General features: G+C 39.9%; 1 protein-coding gene across 5 annotated transcripts in view; it reads left to right on the forward strand.

Moving 5' to 3' along the window:
• The window catches only part of LOC143474905 (voltage-dependent L-type calcium channel subunit beta-1-like), an 87,360-nt gene that overhangs the window by 28,285 nt on the left and 42,249 nt on the right, over positions 1–16,826 (forward strand). The window contains exon 1 of one of the 5 annotated variants that reach the window (XM_076972571.1): positions 8,173–8,229. The exons of 2 other annotated variants lie outside the window; for them this stretch is intronic. In XM_076972571.1, the coding sequence (XP_076828686.1) occupies positions 8,212–8,229 (18 nt within the window). In that variant the 5' untranslated portion in view covers positions 8,173–8,211. 2 more of the 5 variants (XM_076972572.1, XM_076972570.1) reach the window with 2 other exon arrangements.

A 16,826-nucleotide genomic window follows, 5' to 3' on the forward strand; every position in this document is an offset into this window, starting at 1 on the left:
CAGATGGAGAAGGAGTTATCCCAGCACAGATGGAGCAACGCGGGACGGAGGCAAGGGACAGATCCAGCGGTGTTTACTGGCACAGATATCAGGCACAGAGCCCAGTAACTTTAGTGTACACCCCAGCTACACCCTACACAGAATTACTAAGGTTAGGATGATGACTCTATGTTCTTTTATGATGGACGGAACTTTGTACCGCAAGTAACTTTGTACCGCAAGCAATGAGCTACGACCATTCCGCGAGGTGGAGGACAGCGACACAAACACTGTGTGTGATCAATCAATCAATCAATCAATCAAATTTTATTTATATAGCGCTTTTTACAACAGTTGTTGTCACAAAGCAGCTTTACAAGTGCCGAGTCCTAGCCCCCAGTGAGCAAGCCAAGGGCGACAGTGGCAAGGAAAAACTCCCTAGTTTTTGCATGAGGAAGAAACCTTGAGAGGAACCAAGACTCAGGGGGGGAGCCCATCCTCCTCTGGCCGACACCGGTCACCATGACAACAACAACAATATAGACAGAATGTAGACAGAATGTAAAAGATGCAATAATGTCCATTTAGACCGAAAAAGATGTAATAATGTCCATCATGGTGTAGGCATCCGGTTAGGCAGGAGGTGGCCGGCCAGGATGGATCGCTTGTCTCTCCTCATCTCATTATACCTCAAGCAGGCGGGCAGCCATGTGGAGAAATGAAACAGGGAAAATTAGCTCTTTATGAGGACATATACAGGACAGGTAAAATTATAAACATTTCTGGAGTGTGGCAGCAACTCCGGCACTAAGTTAAATTATTACAGCCTAGCTAAAAAAAAGGCAGAACCAGAAGGTAACATAGGCTTGGGGGCATTCTGAGACAATGGCATCCGTCCACTGCACTGTCAACAAACTTGAGTGACCACGAGCAGTGACAGGATGACAGCACCAGCACCCCAGTCTACCATAAAACCCTTCGTCTATGAACCCCTGGATCTGTACCTTTATCTAAGGGGGATATTAATTATCAAATGCTAGACTAAATAAGTGGGTTTTCAACCTAGATTTAAAGATTGTGACTGTGTCAGAGTCCCGGACACATTTAGGAAGATTATTCCAAAGCTGGGGGGCCTTATAAGAAAAGGCTCTTCCCCCTGCTGTTACCTTGTTAATTTGTGGAACTAATAACAGACCAGCACCCTGTGATCTTAGTTGACGTGGGGGTTCATAGTAGGAAATAAGTTCCTGGAGGTATTCAGGAGCAAGCCCGTGTAGTGCTTTAGTGATCACCTCAGAGGACCTGTCACCCCCCTCTGCCCAGGTTACAACGGGAACTGGTTTGTGTTTAGATTCGGAAAACCAATTAGGTATGTGGAAGCCTACTTCAGTTCGTTGGCAGTTTAAGTTATGTTATTTTGTTTGCTCATGTTCTGTTTTTACCTTGAGACTAGTAAAGGGCTGTACTCAACTTGTATTTTCATCATGCTATGTGCTAGAAAAAGCTCATCAAGTTAATTTATGGACAACATAACTTGTGTTAGCTAATGTAAAGGGGATAAATAGTCCAATTAAGAGGAAGAAAATATTTAACCAGCTTAAAAAATTACACTGTTCAATTGCTATGCTTCAAGAGACCCATCTGTCAGACAAAGAACACTTAAAGCTGAAAAGAGAATGGGTAGACCAGGTATATAGTGCTGACTTTAAAAATGGTAGGAAAAAGAGAGTTGCCATCCTCTTTAATAAATTGGTTTATTTTAATCATGAAAGAACAATTGAAGATACAGAGGGCAGGTATGTGATGGTACCAAAATAACAATGCTCAATGTATATGCCCAAAACGAAGATTGTAGATACTTTTTCAAGAAGATAGCATCTCTACTTGCTGATAAAGCAGAGGGAACCACTTTGATTGGGGAAGACTTCAATTGTGTCTTGAGACAAACCATGGATAGGCTTCCAGTACAAGTGGGACCTCCAAGCATTGATGAGTGAGCTAGGCTTAGTGGACATCTGGTGTCGCCTACACCCTAAAGACAAGGATTTTACTTTTATGTCACAGGTACATGGTAGTTATCCCAGGTTGGATATCAAGAACAGATATATATATATATATATATAGAGCCAGTGAGTGCACTATAGAATCAATTACCTTGTCAGATCACGCCCCAGTTACCTTGAAGATAAGGATTGGACCAAGTAAACAGTTTAAATACTGGAGACTTAATGTGTCACTACTAAATGATGAAACAATACGACAGGAAATACAAAAAGCACTAACAGAGTATCTTATCTTTAATGACAAAAACACTGTCTCCCTCTCTACTCTTTGGGAAGGAGCTAAAGTAGTGATGAGAGGTAATATTATTGCTATATCCTCTAGATCAGGGGTACTCAACTGGCGGACCGCGGTCCGGATCCGGACCCGAACGCAGTCCTGTCCGGACCCAATCTCATTCCTGATTAACCGGATACGGACCAAAACAAAACCGGAGCATTTATTTCAGGGCTATTGAAAAAACACTCCGTCACGAGTGTTACGTTCGCCATCCCCCCCCCCACCCCACCCCACAACTGCCTGCTTGGTTGACGCTTCACGAGCGGCGCGGCGAAAATGACGTAATCGCTGTGGCTCCGCGTGTGCGCGAGTGTCTCGCGCGCTGTCGGTTCGCGAGGTAGTGCACCTCTCTAATTTTGTAACTTCGCGCGCGAACTATTCAGTCAGACAGATATTTGTTGTGAAACCAAGTAGTTACAATTTCAAGCATTTTAAAGTACTTTAACCTAAATTCCAGCACTTTTCAAACCTGAAACACATAGCAACATTAAAATTGGTCAGGTAAATGTTCATTCCCCTGTTTTGAGGGGTGTTTCTACCACATATCGTTTCGGAGAACACTGCAGTGACGATCGCGAAAGTATAAACGACTCCACCGTTCGCGCAGGGTCGCGCGAGGTGGGTGGAGTCACGCGCTACAGTCACTCGCGAAAGTACCAGGCTTTACGTTCGCCCCCCTGCTCAACAACTTACGTTCGCCACCCCCGCCGCACCGGACCTCAGTCACAGGTATCTGCCAAAATTGGACCGCGGACAAATTTAGTTGAGTATGCCTTCTCTAGATTAAAAAAGCAAAGACTGGAAAAACAAAGCATCAACAGTTACAAAACCAGGAAACTTTAGACCTTTTAAAATAATTCAGACAGAAATTGGATGATATTTTAACCTACAAAGTGGAGGGAGTACTGAGATTCATAGAGAGGAAATATTATGAAATGGGTAATAGGGCAAGTCGCCTGCTGGCATTTCAGCTACGTAAAGCCCAATCCAGTAGAATAAGTGCACAAGATAAAACATTTAGATACGGGCCAGAAACTTACTCAGCCAAAAGACATTGCAGAAGCATTTGCTACATACTATAGAGTGTTGTATAAGGAGGAAGATACTCCTAATAAGAAAGAAAAGGTTATATAATTCCTTAACTCAGTGAACCTGGCTAGATTAACAGTGGATGAGGGTAATACATTGACAATACCTATTACAGAAGAAGAAATTAAGGAGACTTTTGGTCAGTGGGGAACCTCAGGGCCCTCTACGCCCTCTCAGAGGGCCTAAAATATTCTTAAAACACAAATATATATAATTTATCCATTTTTTTTATCTACTTACAGTTTGACAATCAACATCTAAACAATTAGAAAAATTTAAGCAAATAAATTATTCAACCATGTCTATTCAAATCAAATCAAATTTATTTGTATAGCGCTTTTCACAACACATGTTGTCACAAAGCAGCTTTACAGGATTTACAAGTTTAACAATCGTATGGGTCCAAATCCCTAATGAGCAAGCCAGAGGCGACAGTGGCAAGGAAAAACTCCCTATGATGGTGGGGAATAGGAAGAAACCTTGGGAGGACCAAGACTCAAAAGGGAACCCATCCACCATTGGGCGGCCCGTTAACACACAAATGACACAAAATCTAATTATACAGACGAATACACAAATCACACAATCAGGCTAAGTATAAGGTAACTAGAATGAAAGTTCTGGGTGTTGATATTGTCAATGTAAATGTCTTGTGATGAACGCCAGGTTTTCATTCCGTGTCGGAGCGATGATACTGGTATTGTAGACTCCGACTGCAGTGTTACTCCCCAGGTGAACCTCGGAGAAAAAAGATATGTGATGTGATAAATATGTAACACATTATTCAAATGCCAAAGAAAACAGATAAGTCTTTAGTCGAGATTTAAACATTGAGACCGTGTCTGAGTCCCGAATAGAGGCAGGAAGATTATTCCACAGTTGTGGAGCTTTAAAAGAAAAGGCTCTTCCACCTGCTGTGATCTTTTTGATCCTAGGAACAGTTAATAACCCTGCGTCCTGCAAATGAAGTGAACGTGCTGGGTTGTAATGTTCAATAAGTTCACTAAGATACTCTGGAGCTAAGCCATGCAGTGTTTTATATGTTAATAAAAGTATTTTATAATCAATACGGAATCTAATTGGCAGCCAGTTTAATGACGATAGTACGGGACTAATGTGATCAAACTTTCTAGTTTTCATTAAAAATCACGTTGCTGCGTTCTGAACCAGCTGGAGTTTGTTTATCAATTTACCAGAACATCCAGCTAGGAGACTGTTGCAATAATCTAAACGAGAGGATATGAATGCATGGATTCGTTTTTCTGCATCACTAGTATTTATTATGTTTCTAATTTTAGCAATGTTGCGTACGTGAAAGAACGCTATCCTAGTTATATTATTAATGTGTGTATCAAAGGAGAGATCTGGGTCTATTGTGACGCCCAAGTTCTTTACATCTGCGCTGGGGGTTATAGTAAAGGAATGTAGATTCAATGCTACATTACGTATCTTGTCTCTCGCTGCCCTAGACCCAACTATTATTAGCTCTGTTTTATGCGGATTTAGTGCTAGAAAGTTACACGCCATCCAATGTTTTATCTCTTCTACACACTTCTCGATTTTACTGTTGTTAGAAATTCGGCCTTCAGAAAACAGATTCAGGAGTCAGGAGACTGGATGGCTTCAGTGTTGACAAGTTTACTGACACACAGAGCATAAGGTGGATAATGACCAGTTCTGTCTGTGGTCTATTTGGGAAGCCTTATATACATTGTGGAATGGGGAAAAGGAAGGAGGAGGAAGACGAGGAGCTTAAGGGGGGTAAGTGTGGGATGAAGGTGAGGAGGAAGAGGAGTTTAAGGAGGGGTCACTGTGGGATGAAGGTGCAATCTACATTGGGTTGGGTAGTTGCACCTTAGGGTTAAGACAAAGGATATACAAACAAAGGACAGAGGATATACAAACAAAGGACAGAGGTGCTGGGCATACAAATGTGGACAACCATCACACTTCTCAGGGATCCTGATGGTTCCCCCACCAGGGGTTGATCTCCATAGAGACAAAAGGGAGAGATCTGAAAGAAGCATATTTTCTCTCACTGTTTACACCTAATATAGTTGAGTGTCATCTGCGTAGGAGTGGAAACTGATGTCGTGCTTATGCATAATCTCACCTAAGGGTAACATGTACAGTGTAAATAAAAGTGGTCCTAGGACTGTCCCTTGTGGGACACCATATTTAACCTGCACAGATTTAGAGGTTTTATTATTAACACTTACACATTGGAAGCGGTCGGTCAAATAAGATCTAAACCAGGAGAGTGCAACTCCTTTAATACCTACCGTGTTTTCTAGTCTATCCAGCAAAATGTTGTGATCTACAGTATCAAAAGCTGCACTAAGATCTAACAGTATAAGGAACGAGACGAGCCCATTACGATATTAGTAAATCATTCACTACCCTGATTAAAGCTGTTTCAGTGCTGTGGTTCGGACTAAATACTGATTGAAACTTTTCATGGATACTATTTGATTGGAGATAATTGCTTAACTGAAACTGCTTTTTCTAGAATTTTAGAGATAAATGGGAGATTAGAAATTGGTCTATAGTTGGCTAGAATCTGCGGATCGAGATTCTGTTCACTGTGTGGTGTGTCTGAGAATGGGGAAGACTACAAGCTGTCAATTAATCAGATAAATAAAAGATGGTGGCATGCACAGCAAAGAGAACTTTGTATATACAAGTCTTGATGAAGACTATCTAAACAAAGTTGGAACACAAAAACACTGAGAAGGATTTAGTTAAACTTAGATAAGTCTGCAGTTCAAGTAACTATGCCCTTTTATAAACTATGCCCAGCGGTTATACTGTCACGTGTTGAGGATTTTTGGGTGGTTTCGTCGTCCTCCCTGAATTCTCCTGGAATTAGGAGTGGAATTTCCACCACAGGTTCCTTGTGAAAAAAAGCGATGTCATCCTGGTGTGCTGGGAATCGTCCTTCTGGTTATGAAGTCAAGGAATGGGAGTCTCTTTCACGGTTTAACAGGGAATTGATTGCCTTTGTTTCAGTCCGTGTGGCCGCGTTAGCAAGCTTGATTGAAGTAGTTCAGTGAATCTGTTGTCGCGGTAATGTTGATCAGTTACTGGTTAGATTGCACCATTACTCGGGCTCGTTAATGAAGTAATACGACTTTCAGCTGTTTGCTGTTAGTCGTATCAAAGTTCGTATGTTCTCAAAGAAAACCACAGAGGGAGAAATGGCGGAGAGAGATGGATGGCTGATCAGGGTATTTAAACACCTGGATACCACGTACTATAGACACACCCTTTCTTCAGTCAAAGCAAGCTTGTTCAATGTGTTGCCAGTGGTACTGCCACCTGCTGGTTTAGCATGGTACCTACAATAGTATGTCTGTCCAATTTGAGGTGGGCTTTCAGATTCGTTCTAAATTGTTGCTGTGGCTATATTTGTGTTGCTATAGACTTCAATATCCACATCTACCTTTTTTCTAGATTGCATATGTATCATGTGAATTCAGCACCAACTGTTCAGGGTGTTTTAACAATCATCTAAGGGTCATCTAAGGGAAATAAGTAATTAATGTGAAAACTGCCTAGTGAATAGACCCTTTGAATTCTCTTTGTTGTTCTATATTTAATTTCATTTTTTATTATGAATTGTGAATTCACTCTGTGAATTATGAATTATTATGAAGTTTTTCACCTGGTGGATCAGGTGGATTCCCCTTCAGAGTCTTGAGTCCGAGGTTTCTTCCTCTAACTCTTACTAACTTTTTCTCATGACTTTTGGTTCTCTGTAAAGCTGATTTCTGAAAGCACACCTGCTGTAAATAGTTGTCACAATGTGAGGGAGGGGATGCTGAGAGAGTGTTGTAACAGACAGCATTCATTAACATGCAGACACATACTTCACGAAAATAACAACAACAGACCACATTTATTAAGGTACAGACACAACCATCACAACAATAACAAACAACAACATACCACATTTATTAATGTTCAGACACATACATCACGACAATAACAAACAACAACAACAGACCACATTTATTAACGTGCAGATACATTCATCACAGCAATAACAAAGACAGACAATGGAGGGCAAAACACAAAGATTTAAATACACACACAAATGAAGGGGGTACAAGAGACAGGTGAAACAGAGTGTAGGTTAACAAGCGGTCGAGGCAATAATGACAATATCAACAACACAACAAACAAGAATTCAATGGGGGGTGGGGAGGGGGGATGCTGTACATTTACAATAGTACTACACATATACATCTTGTATGAAGTTGAAAATCTGTGGTTAGTCAAGATGATCAAAAGATAGAAAATAAATAAATATCTAAATCATAGGTATTTAAATTTAATTTAAATTTTAAAAATGTAATTAAAATGAATAAATGAACTGGGAGCACAGTTAGGTCAAGTCAAACTTGTGTCTATTTACTGTAAAGGGAACAGTGAGTGCAAATTAATTTGTTTGCTTCCTTATTGGAAAACACATGAAACTGCACAGCCTCAGGGAAGACAACTACTACCACTAGACAATTCAATGACCTGGATGACACAGACATATAACCTTTACAGACATATTTAGGCATCAATTACATCAACTTTGGATTCAGCTGTTTTGTTGAAGACACGCCCATCGATATTATGGGCTCAGGTTCTGTCGGTATAAGAATACCATTCCTTGTAATATGTATCTTGTTACCGTAATAAGAAACTGCTTCTCACAGTTGCAAATGCTAGTCAGGATCTGCATTATTGAACTGGCTCAGGGTGGGAGGAGAAGCCAGTCCAGGTGTCCCATTAACACTTGGGAAAGCAAGCATGTCTCAACAAGAAAAGGTAATATATACATTTGATGCGTGGTGTAAATTCTATCTTATTTAATTTCTGTTTTCATATCAGGCTTATGTGTAAACATAATATATTATTAGATGTTTCAACTGTATCAAATTCGCACCCTCATTAGGCTTGTCTAGACTTGATGTCATTTGTAGCAGTAATTTACTAGGATGATAGATTTCAGATATTCTAATCAACCTTAAAGTACTAAAAGAAACTCTTTTTTGTGTCTTTATTGTGAGTACAAACATGTTTACAACTAATCTCAATCCCTTTGAAGCTTTGTAAGCAAAACAGTAAGCAAACAGAAAACAGAAGGTGGTCCATTGTTGACAAATTTGTGATGCATGGTACCAATACAAAATATCAAGCCATTTATGACAATCAAAAGGTTTTTTCTTTATTAGATGGCAAACTGTAATTTCTTTTTATTTATAATAGCATCTGTAGCAAAATGTTAAGTTTGGGAATGTTTGAGATGTACACCTATCAATGGAGTCTGTAACATATATTTAAAATCTTCAACCATTGTTGACGATATGTTAAATTATAGTGGTGAGCAGGTCCTACCAAAACAATGACAGAAGCTGTGAGTGATGAAGTAATCAGTATTTTGGCTGCAGTACATTAGCATTAAACAGCTCTGAGTGTTCATGTTTGGTCAAGGGGGAAGGGGAGGAGTTGGGGGGGGGTCATGACTGCCAAGAACTCTAATAGTATAATATAGAAGGTTATTTGATTCCAGCCCTAGTAATCAGTGTTAGTTTTAGTGTTAGTACATTGTTTTTATTACACAGTTCTATACTTTACACAACCACATTTGAAATTCAAGTAGATTAAGTGGTGGCGACCGTAAGTTGTTGGGGGGGGGGGGGGGGGGGGGGGTGTTTGGGGGTGGCGAACGTAAGTTGTTGGGGGGGTGGCGAACGTAAGTTGTTGGGTTGTTGTACGAACATGTCCCGGGAAATACGGACGTTTGGTCACCCTACTTTATTCAAACTGAATGTCATAACAGTACATACTGAACTAGATGTTTTGGAGCATGGGTGTGAGCCAATGATACAGCCTGTCCTTATTTATATCCACTGACATATTTAGTTATGTTATTCTACCTCATAACTCATTTGTCATCTTTAACAATAAAAAACAGCAACAATCAGCATTTGTCAGGGCTGGCTCGGATGCCACACCATCTACCTCCACAAGGGGCACCCGAGTCAGTCCTAGACTTCAGCAACGCAATCAGCAATGATCCATCTCACCTGTTGCCATTGTGGAGACGGATCATTGCTGATTCGTTTTGGTTATGCCTTTGCGGTCTCAGCCTCTCTCTGCTTTCTCTATTGCTGCGTTTACGTCTATAGGTGTCGCGTCATCTACCTCTCCTTTCTATTTTCCCTGTTCTTTTTCGAGTTTCTATCTCCTGCGTCGCTCACTGACCTCCCTCAAGTTTTCCTCAACCTGTTTCCCTTCCTATCCCGTTGCTGTTTGTTTGGGAAGGGTTTTTTGTTTGGGCAGCGTTTATTGCTTACAGCCAGCTACTTCTCCTGGCGTCTTTAGTTTCCTTTGTTTCTTTTTGCCCGTTGAAATTTCCGCGTCTCTTTGGGTGCTTAGATTAGGATTATCCTTTATGTTCTGTCGTATTGTGGCACTTGGTTCCACCTCTCCCTTGCTCTCTCTAACGCGGTGTGTTTGTCCCTACCCACCGTCGTTACAGCATTAGATATTATAGATGGATAAGTGTGTGTGTGTGTGTTTGTGTGTGTGTGTGTATGTGCGTACGTGTGTGCGCGTGTGTGTGCATTTGTTAGTACATGTTAGTACATGCATGCTTGAGCTGATGTAAATGTGTGTTGGTCACTGTAGTCCACTTGGATGATAATTAATGATGAAAGAATACTAGGGGTGCATGAAAAAATTTATTCGAGCTCAAATCGCGTTTCTAACATTGAACGATTCAGAATCAATTCTCATTTTCAAAAAAATCTATTTTTTTCCGGGTTCTTCTCAAAGAAGTCCAAACGGCTCCGTGGTCTTTGAAAGCAACCATTTGAAAATACTTTAGATACTTTAGATTTTACCGTCAACCCGGCCCGGGTAAGAATGGGTTTGATCGTTTGCACACGCATAAAGACGCTACAGATGATATTCGGGAGTTACAGTGATTATAACTTAATTCATTATGCACTCTAGTTTAATACTGCTGTAATACTGCGAAGTCGTGGTCAGAGGTGAACTTCGGTATAGCCGGTGTGTATTTTATATAAAATAATTAATACCCTTGAGCCACTGTGTCTTTGGACATAGATAATGCCGTTTGCTGTGATGGATAATTAAAGTCTAGCTCTTATTTATGCATAGAAACGTAAATCAACAATATAGTCTGTATCGTCTTTATGCGGATTAACGAGGGGAGTCGGAATTTGCCACAACTGACAACTGTCACACAATCTGTCACACATGTAATGCTACAGGCACCGTTCAGAAACTGATCAGTTCAGTTAAATGTATTCAATTCAGTAGATATATACAGCTTTTAGAAAATACAGTATATATATATATATATATATATATATTTTTTTTTTCATCTGTGAAGTGGAAGTTCTGGCAGCTAACGTAAGCCTACCCATTTTATTAATGTAACAGCACTTTTATTTTTGGAAGCACTTTCATATATTTTTTATTTTTGTGATTTGTTAAGGAAAAAAGTGTAATTTTGTTTCTGGAAGTGGCATGATCTCAGAAATAGGCAGTTAGCCTAAGCCTAATTATTGTACGAAGCAATTTGTTGTTTTTACAAAAAGAGCAGTATTTTTGTATAATAAAATTTTTGAGTAGTGGCAAGTTCTGGCAGCTAGCCTAAACCTACAAATTTTGTTTATTTTACTACTGTTTTATTAGTTTAATGTAGTGTTCTGAGTGTCGGCCTCAAAGATGTTGTGTTTGTACAAGTTAAAAACATATGTGCAAGAATAAATAAATCACAATTACAATTATAATATCTTTATAAATGTACTCTGCTTTCATGCCAGCAAACCGGAGTAGCTCGTTTTGAATTGAGAATCGATTTTGAATCAGAAAATAATCGTTTTTAAATCGAATCGTTGGGATCTGAAAGAATCGGGGTAAAAATTTATTTGTGACCCCAAGAATCGATTCTGAATCGAAACGTAGGATTCCCAAAGATTCACAGCCCTAGTGAATATGTGTGTGTGTGAGGTGGGGGTGGGGGATGGGTTGTGTGAATACGTGTGTGTGTGTGTGTGTGTGTGTGTGTGTGTGTGTGTGTGTGTGTGTGTGTGTGTGTGTGTTTGTCAGTACTGCTGTTCAAATACATACTGATTTTCTGTAGTCTATGTGCAGTCCTTTAATGCTCTTTCAGGAAAACACAAGTGTAGTTTTTAAGTATTGTATTAGTATTAATACAGTAATGGTACCTGTGTTATTACAGCAGGGTTGCCAACTTTTCAAGATCACTTGGAGTGAGATTTGAACCTGGAGGGGGGTGGCAAGTGTAAATTGTAAAAACGTAAATTGTTACCGGGCGGGGTGTAAAATGGACACAAATTAAGTATTATATCACGATCGATCGATCGCCAGTGGTTGGCGCCAGAGCGAACTAGTAACTCATTGAATCATAGATATGGATCAGAGGTAAATAAACTAGATTTTTTTTCCGGCGTGAGAAAACGGATTTGTGGCGTGAGAGCATGTGAAGACAGTCAAATGCGTGTGTCTCACGCTCAATGCGTGAGAGTTGGCAACCCTGTATTGTATTTGCTGACATTCACAGACACAGTCATGCAGCTTTTTTGACTTGTTTCTGGAATTTTCTGGACTTAAATAATTTCTTACCCTCCCACTGCTAGTGTTAGTGTGTGAGTGTGTTTTTTTGGGGTTGCTTTGTCATGAAGTTTTTTTTCTTACCGTGGGAACCAGGAAGACACGCTATGCGATGGAGTGACCTAGAGAGGGAGGGACAGAGAGAGAGAGAGAGAGAGAGAGAGAGAGACTCCCCCTTTCTTACTCTCTCACATGGCAATCCCATTGCCGTATAATTGCACAAGAAATTGTAAAACTGAGAAGCCCACAGAAGCAGATCTGCTAGAACCTACGGAAAGCTGGAGAGGAAAAGAAAAACTAGGTAAAGCACAACCCCCAAAAGAGCCTCTTCCCCCTTTCTCTCCTCCTCTTTTTGGGCCTGTCTAAAACTGGCTGGGTGGAGTAGCTTAAATCTCCTTTACACACTGAAGCAGTACTCAGACATGTACCTCTCAACCAGCGAGGAGTCCGACGTGGTGAGTCCCTGTTTAACGACGTCTTTACACACTCTCGCACATACACACACAAGTAAACACATTAAGACACTGCTAAACACACTCTTTGTGGATCAGTTTCATTTGGACCATTTATGTTCTTTCCATCCAAACGAAGGAAAAAAATTCCAGCTTTTTTTTTTTTTGTGTTTTCTGGGACATACTCTGAGGCAGGAACCTAGCATTTCCTGCCCTATCTTAACGTTTTTTTTTTCACCAAGAGTATGTGTGTGTGTGTGTGTGTGTGTGTGTGTGTGTATGCGTGTGTGCGTGTGTATGTATGTGTGTGTATTGTAATAACTGTAAAGCTCTGGCCTGTTAACATCTGGCCAGAACTAAATGGACTGACTGGAAGGAAATACTGACACTCATCACATACTCTCTCTCTCTCTCTCTCTCTCTCTCTCACACACACACACACACACACACACACACACACACACACACTGCATGCTCTGGTTTCAAAGTGCATGCTTGTAGATGCAGGGGCAGACTGAAAGCATTAGTTTTTTTTTTTCTTCAAACTTTCATCCTGTTTTTTGTTTCTTACTTTTTAAAAATACCTAACATAATTGAAAGTCTTATACTATTTAGCTAAGAAGGTTTCATTATAGATCTAAATACTGCTTGCTCATTGCACAGTATATTTACCATATCAAATATATGGCTTTGCGTGTGAGACATAGAGTACACTTACAGTATAAGTGGAATATATACTTACATAATGACACTGATTTCAAGTATGTGTTATGATTATATCAGAATATGGGCTATGTTCAGAGGAAATCCAACAATCAACAACAACAATGCAAATATAAAACATTTTTTTACATGATACATTTCACAAATGCATTGCAAAAGGATGCTGTACAGTCAGAAAACACTTTGATTAAAATGACAACATACTCAACAGTTCATAGCCATGACACAAATTCATAAAACGCGTGCAACTCTAGAATTGCTGCAATCCCAGGATACGACAGAAGTGTACCTACACAGCACCTCACGAGTTGGAAGCAACGAGAGTCTGCTGTAATTACCAGACTTTGTCCTAGGAACATGAGAAGTGAACATCATTACGTATCATGTGTGCTCTGTTTTTATTTATAGTTTCTGCTGCTAGTTTAAACAAGCTTTCCGAAAAGCTAAAAATCCCTTTCAGTCTTATGAGTGTACAGTTTGACATGTTTGATCACTGTGGTCTGACCTTAAAGTTAACATGTGCCTGTAGAACATTTCATATTCTACCTAATTCATGCCATATATGCCTAAATTACAGGCGTGTTATTAGTATCAATCGTAGCCTACAAGCCCAATAAATATCACTAAAACTGGAGCTGGTGCTGAACCTCCATGCTCAGCTAGCATGCTTGCTATGTTAAAACTACTAAAGCAAACACACATTCTGCTTTAGTCCATGAGTCAGATGTCTATACAAAAAAGTTTGATTACATGACAAAACCATCCCATATATTTAACAATGTATTTTAACAAAACTGAGTTGCTTCAATGCCTCATTAGACTGAAAAGCATTTTACCAGCATTCTGTAATCCTGGTCAAGCAACAGTAGCCACCAAGCCCAGCCCCTTTCAGTGCCAAGCCCAGCCCCTTTCAGTGCCAAGCCCAGCCCCTTTCAATGTCCTCTGGAAACACTTCCACTGTGTGGTGCATTTGTGGCATTTCCCCTCTGCATGAGCACACTTGTGAAATTGCAGAACATTTCTTGTTGTTTTGATTAAAGTGTATTCTGAATTGATACAGCATCTGTGAATTTGCAGTCCGTTTGTAAAATGTAGTGTATATGTTGTCATGATGATGATCATGACCTAGTTTGGCCACCTGAACAGAGTTTTGTGATTTTGAATGATTTGTTATTTGCAGTGTAATGGGTTTTATTGGCCAATGGTCCCACATATTTAAAATGCGTATTTTAAAATTTAAAAATGAATGAATATTTACATTTAATCTGCGGTCATTACAATTCTATTTGGTATCTTGAGGATACAATCTGGTCCACTTAGAAAGACAGATAGCTGTGTAGAAGACATTGAGACAGCTGTCTGAGAGGATGTGTCCCAAATTGAGCGTTGCTCCATTTAAAAATGTTCGCTCTTTCTCTGCACGGATTCTTGTTGTCCTAGAATATTGTAGAATCTTACAGTTTTTGTCCTAGAACATTGCAATATTCATTAATAGCAAGATCTGACCTATACACTAGTTACCTAGGACAGCTTTGTACCACTTATCTGGGATAGCTGTATCATAGTGCAAACATTTGGATATGCTTAAGTTAGCCAATTGAGAAAATGTGATGGGGAGAGAGAGAGAGAGAGAGAGAGAGAGAGAGAGAGAGAGAGAGAGATCTCAGTACTCATGTCATGTAGGAAGTATGTATAAACATATTTTCATATTTAACAAGATGTGACTTGGTTAGAGATGAACAAATGGTTAAGAAGATTTAGCATTTTGTTAACAGCTGCAACTTTGTGTGAAGAAGTGATTTTCATGAATGCCACCCAAAGCCATTATTAATTCATGTTACCCAGGGGTTCCTGCCAGCTACTCTGCACCTCCCCTCCTCTGAAATGTAGTCCTGCCCTAATCTAAAACACCTGATACAGTAAAGCAGGATGTTCAGAGACTGAATACAGTAGGGGTGTTGGATTAGAGTTGGAACTAAACATTGCTTGAAGAGATGAAGGGGGATATTTTAAGCTTTTGTAGCCACAATATAATAATTAAGATTATGCAAGTAGATGTAATATACACACACAGTATTGTTTGATAATTATTTGTGGTATTTAATGGTTCATGAGTGGGTGTGTGTGCACGTGGAGTTGGAGGAAGAAGGTGTGTAAGCACTTGTACAAAAAGATGAATAATTCACTAATTAAATGCTAACCTCGAAACATTTCCCATAGCACAGGAGAAAACAATCACTAAATGTGTGTGTGTGTGTGTGTGTGTGTGTGTGTGTGTGTGTGTGTGTGTGTGTGTGTGTGTGTGTGTGTGTGTGTGTGTGCGTGCGTGCGTGCGCATATGTGTGTGTGTGTGTGTACGCTGTGTTGTGCTGAAGGGTAGAGTGACATTGGGTTTGTGTATGTGTGACACTATGTGACTGGGTCAATATCTCTACATATCTGTATTGTGCACAGTGGTCTGTGGTCAAAACACAATGTGATGGGTGGGACCAACACATCAGAAAGAATCAATGTTTGTGTGTGTATGAGCTTGTGTGTGTGTGTGTGTGTGTGTGTGTGTGTGTGTGTGTGTGTGTGTGACTGTCCTGGTAACTAGTTTTTGTGAGCGTTGTCATGCTGTCCACGGGTATAGCTGTTCTGTGTCATTTGAGTGAGTGACTGAGTGTGTGTGTGTAGGTGTATGTGCCTGTGTACACCTGCATTATGGGGGCAAATTCTAATTAAATGTGTCACCTGAAGGTGTGTCTGAGATGTGTTTGCCATGTTTGTATGCTTTAAGTGTAACAAACACTGATGGGGGAGAAAATTGGTGAAACAGGAACTAATGATAACGGGGAAATACTCGTGAGGTGATGTTCATCCATGATGTGCCTGGTAACACATCTTTCTTCAGACACTGACACAGCATATTTATTCTCTATTGTTCTCTCTCACTATGTCTCTTCTCTCACTCTCTTTTCCTCTCTCTCTGTACAGTACATCTATCTATAGTCTGTTTTACTTCATTTAAATTGATCCATTTGGATCCGTTGTCATTCACGACCCCCTTTTGCCCTTTCAGTCATTTGCATCTTATGCAGTGGTGTTGCATTATTCAGGGAACATCTGAGTAGTTTAGCCATCTACTTAAAACATTACTATGATATGAAGCAGTATCCTACAGTACTATTTACATAGGCTAAGGAAATGTTAATGTTCAATTTTCATTTATCATTGAGTTGACCTTTATTTTTTTCACAAAATCGGTGTGGTGATGTAATATATTTATTATGACATGATGTATTGTGAGGTTCCACTGGTGAATCTGTTCACTCATCTAGACATGTAAAAGAATCACATTTTTCACACTAAAATGTGAATGTAATATTCATAAATTAATAATTCAAAAAGCTTTTAAACTGACATGTTTAAATGTGCAGTAGGAGAAGTGCAGTGGCTAATTCAGTACTAGTAGTAGTAGTTGTAGTAGTGGAGGTGCAATAGTAGTGGGTAGTGGTGCAGTAGCTAGTGCACTAGTAGTAGTAGTAATGGTGCAGTAGCTATTGCAGTAGTAGTAGTAGTGGTGGTGCAGTAGCTAGT

Source organism: Brachyhypopomus gauderio, chromosome 14 (assembly GCF_052324685.1).
Source record: "Brachyhypopomus gauderio isolate BG-103 chromosome 14, BGAUD_0.2, whole genome shotgun sequence".
NCBI lineage: Eukaryota > Metazoa > Chordata > Actinopteri > Gymnotiformes > Hypopomidae > Brachyhypopomus > Brachyhypopomus gauderio.